We start from the raw sequence: 11,266 nt of genomic DNA on the forward strand, positions 1-11,266 counted from the left end.
CAAGGAGTTACAATAAACAATGGACACAAGCTAGTGGAGGGTAGTTTCAGGCTAGACATTAGGAAGCGCTACTTTACTGTCAGGGCGGCTAGGACCTGGAACCAACTTCCAAAGGAGGTGGTGCTGGCTCCTACCCTGGGGGTCTTTAAAAGGAGGCTAGACGAACATCTGGCCGGGGTCGTTTGACCCCAGTATTCTTTCCTGCCACGGCAGGGGGACGGACTAAATGATCTCCTCAGGTCCCTTCCGACCCTACCAACTATGACCCCAGTGCTCTTTCCTGCCTGGGGCGGGGGGCTGGACTCAATGATCTGCTGAAGTCCCTTCTGACCCTAATAATATCTATGAATACCAAAATTATTTAAATTAAAAAAATCTAAGGAATATATATATATATATATTTAACATCAGGGGTGCACCAATGAAGATATTCTTGACTGATAACAATAGCTGATTATTAACCAGCCATATCGGCTGATAGCAATCCGATAACTGATTTACAGGAAGGCAGCCGGGCAGCTTGAAGAGCAGTGCCCTGCTAGTAAGTCTGTGGGGGGAAGGGGTATGGGGGGGTATAGATCAAGGCCCTCACAGTGATGGAGGTGAGTGGGGCAGGGGCTGGGGCAGGTGCTGCCCAGCCAGGGCAGTGAATGTGACCCCAGGGCCAGCAGTGGGACGGAGATGCGGGCAGCTATCCAGGGGGCATGGCAGGGTGGGAAGCGGGTTGGCAGCTCTTCACCACTGTATGCAACCCCAGGGGAGGCGTGGGGGGCATATGGCCCCCAGATATGTGCATGGGGCAAGGGCAGGCTGCCCACTGTGGGCTTGGGGCCAGGGGCTGCACCAGCCTCTTCCTGGTGGGGAGCTGGGCTGGGGCTGCAGTCCGAATGGGTGGGGGTGGGGTGGGCTCAGTTGTACCCCCCAAACCCCTCCTAGTGCCACCCCTGCTTGGTGCACCACACTCTGCGGCCTTTCCCTTGGGAAGGGTGGGCAAGGCACATGGCCCCCATGCCTCCCCTGGGGATGTACCTAATGGTAGGGAGCTGTCCCCCCACTCCACATGGCCTGCGCACCTTGGATGACCTGTCTGCAGCTCCATCCAGCTCCCAGCCCCAGGGTTGCATTCACCACCCTGGCTGGGCAACATCTGCACCAGCCCCAGCCCCAGCCCCACTTGCTCCTTCACCATGGGAGCCTTGATCTGCCCCCCCACAACCCCTTCCCCACCACAGACTTACTAGCAAGGCACTGCTCTCCAAGTTATCAGGCTGCATTCCTAGCCATGTGCGTGCTGTGCCTGCATGCATGCACATGGCATTCATTGGTGACATTATTGGCTACACCAGCCAAAAAAAGCCAAAGGCCAATAATGTTAATTTTCCTATTATAGGTGCTGATCCCATATGCTACCAATATATCAGTGCACTTCTATTTCACATACTTGTCTCTCTTCTACAGGTGCTTTGTTCTTTTCAACATTTTATGTTTAGTTTAGTTAATTTTAGCAAGTATCCATTCCAAACTGAGAAAGCAACCAGGAAGTGCAAACAGAAGGAAAGCTTGTTTTCCTTTTACAATCTATGAATAAACAACTAGGTGCAAAAGGATAAGAGCTACTCATTCTAAAAATCTTGAACCACCTTGATTTAAAAACTGTCAGTTCAATGTACCAATGATTCTACAATAAACCAGTTATACTTACATGTAACATGCAAAAAAAGTTTGATAGTTTTAAAAATGTTGTACCCAAGCAAAATTAGCATTTGTCTGTTCATAGTTAAATTATTTTAAAACTCTGCATTTTGCTTTATTTCACATTTTATCAAAAAAGCAACTTAACACAAGTTTAAAAAAATCATCTAGCAAATAAAAATGTAATTTTCTAACACAGTATATAAAAATTAAGACTAACTAAATGTAGGACAAATGTTATAATGCCTTTTATACATATACATACACACACTATATCATATTAGTGAGCAAAAAGCAGCACTGTATTTAATGTAAGGTTTATATTTACATTAAATTCATCGTCTTAATAGCTAATATTCTATTAAAACCATACTGTGTTTAGGAAAAGAACTAAAGCATGCACATTTAAAAGAAAATGAATATCAATGTGTTAAAATTAATATTTCTTGCTCACTGATTTAAATCATGATTCAAAATCAATTATTTATTTCACACTGATTTTAAATCAGTTTATTCTTTCACACACACACACACACACACACACACACACACACACACACACACACCCGGTGGGAATAAATTACCTTTTACATTCTAATTTTTCTAGCTCTTCTCGTTGCTGTCTCTCAAATTCTAGTCTAGTGAAAAGGAAGAGTTTGAAAAATGAGTATTATTTATTGAAAATTTTTACAGAAACTGAACATGGCAAATTATAAAAATTTCAAAATTAACAATAATTTTGACAAGTTTTACAAAAATTGACTATGTTCTACAATAACTGAAAAAGTTTCCTTAAATAAAGGTTACAAATTAGATTTTGTGCTGCTTGGCACTTGCACAGAAGCTGAAAGAAGTAAATGAATTTCTTGGAAGAAACTACTTAAATAGTAAAGTTAAACAAGACAGATAACTGATTAGCAAAGACCCTGCGAGTTAACTACATGCAGACAAGGCAATCAATATAGAAATTGAGTTTCTCTACCTTAAACAGATTGGTCCTTTTACAGGGAAAAGACTGCCACAGGAGGTAGAGAGAAACAAAGTGATCAATTAAGAAAGGGATTTATAGAAAAAAAACAAACACAATTCGAGAAAAGCAATAAAGACTATTTTAAAGCCACCAACATTTTGCTTTATGAAAGGTTAGGTTTGTTAGGTCTATGTAGTTCCAGTCACTCATGCTGTAACTCCAGGTTATAGTTAATTAGTATTTTTTTTCCTTATACAATATGTTTTTCCTATGCCAGTGAGAGTTACTTAATATTTGTGTTCTGCAATTTATCAACTGGTTCCTATCTTGATAGGAAGACTTTTTGAATTTCAAGAAGACCAAAGTGAAGTATGAATACAATTCTTTTTTTTCAATGCATAAGCCAACAATAATTGTAATACTATTAACATAAGCTGTGAGGCAGACCTAAAAGATATTTAAATATAGGTTATGGTATAACCCTGTTTTTCTAAAGTATTTCAGGATAACAAAACATTTGAATTAGAATTTTTTTTGAAGAACTGGAATGTTTAATTTTCTATATGCTAGAGGAGTATAATGTTACAACAAAAAATGGCAGGATCCTATAATTTTATCTACCGGACTTCTATGTATTTGAATTATTTAAAATTGAAGATTTAAAAAAAATTATTGGGTAATGAGTCATATGAAAGGTCATAACACACATTTTGATAAAACAGATTTTCAAATTAAAGGTCTGGTTTAACAGTTCATGCATCAGAGACATACATATGCACATATAGTTTTACTTATTTACTCATTTCATCTATGATATATAGATAAAACAAATAAACAAGTAAAAGTCTATATGTAGAATGCATAGCTATAATATATTGTTCAACCAAAGACCTTTAATTTGAAAATCCATACATACATATGTATAATGTGTGTGCTTGCATGTATATATATCAAATACACACACGTGTGTAGAAGGGCTGCATGTATGTATGTGTGTATATATATATATATATATATAAACAAATGGATTATATAATACAGATAGGTGAAACAAGAAAACCAGTGAAAGTATATATATGTATTTTATAGGTATACATATATGTCTATGTCTAATACAGGATCACAGAAATGTAGGGCAGGAAAGGAGCTCATAATGTCATCTAGTTTTGCTCCCTGCTTGGGACAGGATCATCCCTGACTAAACCATCCCAGCCAGGTGTCTGTCTAACCTGCTTTTGAAAACTCCCAAGAATTCCTAGGAAATTCTACAATTTCTCTAGGTAGCCTGTTTCAATGCCTGACCACCCTCATAGTCAGAAAGTTCCTCCTAATCTCCAGCCTAAATTTCCCCTGCTTGAGGCCAACACTTCTAGTCTTGTTCTTTATGGCCACAGAGAAAAACCCATCTCTATCCTTTCTGTAATGTCCTTCAGGTATTTAAAGACTGTTAGCAAATCCCCACCATGACGCTCCTCCATACTAAATAATACTAGTTCTGTCAGCTTTTCCTCATAAGTCTTGCCTCCTAGGCCCCTAATCATTTTTACTGTTCTATGCTGGACTTGTTCCAAATTGTCTGCATCCTTGAAGTATGAGGCCCAAAACTGGATACAGTACTCCATGTGAAACTTCACCAGTGCTGAATAGAGTGGAAGAATCACTGCTTGATCTGTAAGTGACATTTCTGTTAATACAACCCAGTATGCTGCTGACTTTTTTTTTTTTTGGCAACAAAATACACCGTTGACTCATAGTCATCTTATAGTCTATTATAAACCCCAGGTCCTTTTGTGTAGAAATGCAACCTAGCTAATCAATCCCTAATGTGTATTTGTGTGTGTGATTATTCCAGCTCAAGTACAGGACTTGACACTTGTCCTTGCTGAATCTCTGGATCCTAGGGCTACCCTCCTGAGTGTCTGCAACTCCACCCAGCTTGGTAGCATCCACAAATTTGCTAAATGTGCATTCAATACCATCATCTGAATCATTAATGATGATCTTAATACTGGATCCAAGACAAACCCGTGGGGAGCCCCACTTGATCCGTCCTTCCAACTAGATCCTGAGCTACTGAAGACTTCTCATTGAGCATGATGATCCAGCCAGTTATGTATCCACGTTATAGTATTTTCTAAAGGTGCACCAACATATCGGCCAGGGCTGCACTTGGAGCAGGTGGGGGCGGGCCGGGTTCAGGTGCGTGAGGCCCACTAGTTTTAGAGGAGCTTTCAAAGCTAAGAGAGTGAATTGATAAGACCAGTATAGAACACCAACCAAGATCAGTGACCTAGCCACAGGTGCCTATACCTGGTAGGAAGTTGCACTAATTGCTGAGAAGTAGGTTGTGGGAGGGGTATGGGGGGCAGGTGCCCCCTCCCCCCTGAGATTGGCCGCCACCAACTTCTGTGGACAGTCACTGCTCACCACCCTGTCGCCAACACTGCCACCCACAAACTGTGCCCCCCAGGCTTAGGAGGCACCAATCACCCATGATGTCAACTAAATATGTTTTAGTAACTGGTGAGAATTGAGATGTGTCTGCTGTAAAATGAAGTTCTTTTCATCAGTGTATAAAAAAAACTAGGCCCAGGAACCCTGAATATTTAGGGTTATGTTCATGCCTATACCATGCCATCAAAAGACCCGGCTACCAGCATGTACTAATTCACTTGGCCATGGATCCTAGTGCCTAAGCTTGTTTGTGGACAATAAACCATTCAAACTGAGGGAGACTGACATGACCAGTGACATCAAACACCCTAACAACACTGACAGAGTCCTACAGAGGGCACCTACTGAAATTAGCAGGAGACAGGTTTAAAACAAACAAGAGAAAGTACTTTTTTACCCAGCAAGTAGTTAAACTCATGGAACTCATTACCATAGGAGGTTGTAGAGGCAGATAGCATAGCCAGGTTCAAAAAGGGACTAGACAAATTCACGGATGACAGATCCAGTAATAACAATTAAATATAACCAATGTATGCTCGTGCACCTCTAGGTCAATGATGATAGATGTCAGGGAGGGAGACACCATTGCTGATCACTCTAAAGATCCCCTGGTCAATGGTATCCCTCTAAAGCAGGGTTTTCCAACTTCTGACTGACCGGGGATTGTAGGCTTCCCAACTACAAACTGTGGGGGCCATACATCCCCAGACTGCATGCCACACTGCAATACCTAGGCCTTCCTATGCTGCAGGGCAGGCACCCAAGCACACCAGGCTGTGGGTGACTAGGTCTGAAGCCACTCAAGGATCAAGTTGCCAACAAAGGTCAAGAGAAGCAAGCAGAATCCAAGAACAAGCCAGGTCAAGAAGTTGAGTCAGAGTGCAAACTGGAGGGAACAACAAAGCAATCTGGGATCAGATTGAGACATGTTGCCCAGACACTTAATGTTCCTGCACAAGGGTTTATGTGGAGGAAGTGCTGGCCAGACCGAGGCCCCAGATACAAGTCCACGGACTGACACTTGCCCTGACCCTCTCACTCCCACAGTGTACTGGACTGAAATTCCCACTCTGTACCACATGGGGCCACACTGCAGCAGGCAACTGGCACTACATTACTAGGCTGCCACACAATATGGGATCCCTGGGTCTCCAACCCCCCTATCCAGAGGCTCCCTTAGCCCCATGGGCCATACCACCCTATCCTGCCCATAGGGAGGGGAAGCCTGGAGACTCCGATGGCAGCAGCAGGAGAGATCTGTTCTAAAGTGTCCAGTTTTGGGCTCCACAATTCAAAAAGGATGTGGAGAAGCTTGAGAGAGTCCAGAGAAGAGCCACGCGCATGATCAGAGGTCAGGGAAGCAGACCCTACGATGAGAGGCTGAGAGCCCTGGGGCTCTTTAGCCTGAAAAAGCGTAGGCTCAGGGGTGATCTGATGGCCACCTATAAGTTTATCAGGGGTGACCACCAGTATCTGGGGGAACGTTTGTTCACCAGAGCGCCCCTAGGGATGACGACTAGGTCGAACGGTCATAAACTACTACAAGACCATTTCAGGCTGGACATAAGGAAGAATTTCTTTACTGTCCGAGCCCCCAAGGTCTGGAACAGCCTGCTACCGGAGGTGGTTCAAGCGCCCACATTGAACACCTTCAAGAGCAAACTGGATGCTTATCTTGCTGGGATCCTATGACCCCAGCTGACTTCCTGCCCTTTGGGCAGGGGGCTGGACTCGATGATCTTCCGAGGTCCCTTCCAGCCCTAATGTCTATGAAATCTATGAAATCTATAAAGCTTCCACTCCTGCCACTGTCGGTGACCGAGTACTGGGCTATATTGACTACTGTCTTATGTCCTTATGTTCTTAAGTCATCCCAGACTAGTTCTTCCACTACTCCTGGCTGCTTATCTCCTTCCAGATCTTTGCCAACTGCATTCATGATCTGTCAGTTGACCTTATCAGTCAGGACTACAGTAAAAAAGACATTAAAAATAAACTAGCCTTCTGTGTACCATTTGCAACTAGGTTGCCTTCTGCATTTAGTATGGGACCTACACTTTCCATGGTCTTTCTCTTACATTTCTAACATACTTGGAGATTCCCTTTTTAATGCAGTTTACATCTCTTCCCAACTGCATCTTAAATTGTGCTTCAGCCTTCCTGATTTTCTCTCTGCACACCCATATAATACTCATCCCTAGCAATATGACCAAGGTTCCACTTTTTGTAGGACCCCCTTTAAGTTTCAAATCTGGTTTTACTTGTTTCATATATTTTTGTAGTGTTATATAAAATACCTATGAATAGGTATATAAAAAACAAATTAACTAACAATACAACCAAGTATATTAGAACATTTAATTCAGATCTGTTGCAACTTAGAATTTGTACGTTAGTTCCTAAACAGTAAATAAGCAAAAATACTCTATATTAATTAGTGACAGTTGTAGTTAAATGTATTTTTAATGTAATATAACTGCAATTATGTAGACATAGTTTGAATTTACATATATTTTAATATTTCTTTCTAAAAATAATAAAAATATTCACTACAGACAGTGAGCATACCACAAGTGTAGCATTTTTAGGATCATGAAACCACACCCTACATACATTGTCTTAGTTATTAAATTAACAAATACCATAATCAAAAACATATTGAGAACAGAAGACATTTTACATTAGTTTTAAAATAAAAGATATAAATAACTCAGGATAAAGGCTGTCCTTTCTTCTTCTATACAATCCTCATAGTGGAATTTAATCTGATCATTATTTGGAATAAAATGGTCACCATCAGCTTAAAAAATATATTACACAAGAAAGGATAAATATTATGGATAAGCTACACAGAAAAGGAAGCCAATTTTACTAGGACAGTATCACAACAGCCTAATTTACACAACATAAAAGTGTGAGCTGCTACTGATGTACATCTATCTATGAAAAACTAAATGCTGGCAAGACTACAAAGATGTTACAATGCTATTTCAGCAACCCAATTTATATGGTTAATAAAACAGCTAAATCCATGACAAGACCAAGGTTTCTCATGAGCAGTTTTAGAGTTACAGTAAAGTGTAACTTATACAAGGTCCACAAATGAAATCTTCAACATAAATCTATGAGCAAAAGCTCTATTTTATCCAAAGCTTATTAGCTGAAGTAGTGTTCCATGACACTGGATTAGAGACAGAAGCTGAGCACAAGCTGAGTATTTTGGATGTTAAGCCAAATTTTTATTCAACATAGAAATACTTCTGGCAGTTCAACAATCAAACTAAGAAAACACTGTTTGAAGACATAACTAAACTAACGATACCCAGGCATGACTTTCGCAGGGGACAAGGAAGTGTGAAATCTAGAGAGATACATAATTATACAAAAATGTAAGGGTTATCAGCTTCTAAGGCACAACATTTTTATTGTGTAAAAAGTTAAAAGAAAAAGGCCCTTTACTAAAAAAATATATTGAAAGTACAGCAAACCCTATTAATTATCCAACATTTAGAAACTGTTACCACACAATGGTACCTGACATGGTGTGGTTATAGCCTCTTTCATATGCGGAATGATCTGCTTCAATTGAACAACAGACAGCAGTCATCAGTGCATATACCCTGACCCTTGATGCAAATGGTGAAGCAAAAGCAGAATTCTATTCTAAACTTGACTAAGTGCTGTCACCCATCCCCAAAGACAGTAAGATCACTCTTCTTGGTGACTTCAATGCTGGGGTGGGCAGGGAGTCTGAAATATGGAAAGGAAAGGGTGGGAAAAGTCAATTCAAATGGAATTCTCTTCCTGAGCAAGTATTCAGGATGTGCTCTCAATCATGGATGTGCTCCTGCTCAAAACATGGGTACCGACTGACTACATGGGAGTGTTGTGGCATCCATATCACCAGCACAGATGACTGCTGAATGATCATGGTGTGATACTTCTATCAGATCCATTTGCATCACCCCAAAACAATGTAAGCAAAAGAAGCAACCAAGGAAGAGTTCAATATCAGCTTCTTGAAAGACTGCTAAAAGCAATAAACCCCAGCACAGTCTCAGTGAGAAACTCTCCAACCCTGATTATCTTAACACCATTTATCACTAGGAGAGTCTCAAGAAAAGCAATCACAAGGCATGCAAAGAACCTTGAGACTTCTCCACAAAGAAACGTCAGCACTTGCTCAATGAGAAGGACAGAGGAAGACAAGCTCTTACTGACAGAAAAGGGAGAGCCTTCAAAGTTTGGCACAGTGGCATCAACTTCAAACAGAAGCAAGACACTTGCCAGTACATTAAAACTGAGACACAGAGGAAAATTAGAGAGCAAAAGAACAAGTGGGGTGTGACAAGTGGGCCTCCCCTGGACCAGTCACAGTGCTGGTCACCCACCTGTCTTTGGGCAAGCCGCCTGCCTTACTCACCTGCCATGCCCTGTTGTAAAGTAATTGAGATGCTAATTAGGCAGGAGGTTGCCCTTTGTGTGCCCTGATGCCAAAGGGCGGTACACACATGACTCCAACCCCGCTTTATCATGTCCCATGCCTCGCAGATGACACCCTTGAGCTGCTCTCTGCTCTGCCTCGAGGCTGGGCCAAACTCAGTTCATTGTTAGACCTCTCACATACTGCCCTGTTCTGGGCCTCATTCATACCGCTCCACTCTCACTGGGGCCTCGATCACTCTGCCCTCCCTCATTGGGCCTCTTGCACTCATGCCCCCCACCAAGCCACATTCACCCTAGCCTGCTCCCTTGAGCGACTGCGTAGGCCATCAGGCTTGTCTCTTTATTCCTTGCCCAGCCCTGGTGCAGCCTTTTGGGCCTCTCCCTTGACCCTCATCTGCACAGTCAATGGGCAATTTGCCAAACACTGGGATGACTCCACCCCTAACACTTCACTGGATAACTCAACCCACAGGTTCCCTACTTGAGGCCAATCACTTGCCTCATCTGCTTGTGGTTCCCTCTGAGCCACCTCACTCAGCCTCAGCCCCAGTTGCAGACTCAGGCATCTGAAGACCTGCCTGGGCCTCAACACTCACCCCCCCATCTCTGGGACCTCAACACTCACCCCAACTCTGGGGCTTTGGGGTCCTACACCCCCCGCAAACTCAGGTGCCACTCCCATGGGCATGCCTGGCCCCACTATCCACTCTGGGCTCAGGTGCCTGTCCCTGTGTGCATCTGGCCCTACTCCCCTCCTATTTTAATAACCCACTGGCTGGTGGGTGTTGGGGTCCACCATGGACAGCCCCACCAGGCTACCCACACCTGACAGGGTGCATTTTTCGGTCTTACCCAGGACCAGGAGCCTCCTGCTATCCCCAGTAGCTCCTGCTCTTACTTCCAACATGTTCCATAAGCAGCAACTGAGCCGGGTGTTGTTATTCCTTCGGCTGCTTGCAGCAAAATGTTGGATCAGCCCTGAGAGCCTGGGTCTAAAGTGGCTGCCTCATCAGGGCTGGCCCGCACCTGCCAGCTGCCTGCTCCCAGCTCTTAAAGTGGCAGACACCAAAGGTGTTATGCTACCCACCTTCTCCCTTAAAATGGCTACCAAGTTGGGGGGAAACCTCACTGCTGCTTACCACACAGGCTCCTCTGCAGTCTGCAATAGTCCTTAAGTGGCAAGCACCCCAATGGTGCTCTGCCACATGGGGAATGAACAAAACAGAAGAGATTCAAAAGTTTGCTGAAAGTGTAGTTTTTCAGTGTAACCAAAGCCACCTATGAGCACACAAGTGGTCATATCTCTGAGGTCCAAAGACTGAACAATGCTCTTTGAAGACACCTTCATTACCAATGCACAGTGGAAGAAGCACTTTCAAGAGCTCCTGAATGGAGATTCTAATGCTGAAGGCAATAAAGGTGAGGTCATTCCACAGCACCCCATCAAGGATTACCTTGCACCAGCTTATCAAGGCGCCTTGAAAACCATCAAGTAGATAAAGAACAAAAGTATGTGGTCCTGATAGAATACCAACTGAAATTTATCAGGAAGTTGGAAAATAGCTCTCTTACCAAATACACATTGCTATTATGAAAATCTGGAAACATGAACAGATTCCCAGTGACTAGAGACATCAAAATTGTTACCATATTGAAGAAAGGAGATAGATCAGATTGCAGCTATTACTGTTGTACTGCATTCCT

General features: G+C 42.7%; 1 protein-coding gene across 1 annotated transcript in view; it reads right to left on the reverse strand.

Moving 5' to 3' along the window:
• KIF16B (kinesin family member 16B) overlaps positions 1-11,266 on the reverse strand; it is a 203,267-nt gene that overhangs the window by 108,610 nt on the left and 83,391 nt on the right. The window contains exon 10 of the mRNA XM_006036938.3: positions 2,277-2,330. Coding sequence (XP_006037000.2) covers positions 2,277-2,330 — 54 coding nt within the window. The remainder of the gene's footprint in view (positions 1-2,276; positions 2,331-11,266) is intronic.

Source organism: Alligator sinensis, unplaced genomic scaffold (genome assembly GCF_000455745.1).
Source record: "Alligator sinensis unplaced genomic scaffold, ASM45574v1 scaffold972_1, whole genome shotgun sequence".
In the NCBI taxonomy this organism is placed as follows: domain Eukaryota; kingdom Metazoa; phylum Chordata; order Crocodylia; family Alligatoridae; genus Alligator; species Alligator sinensis.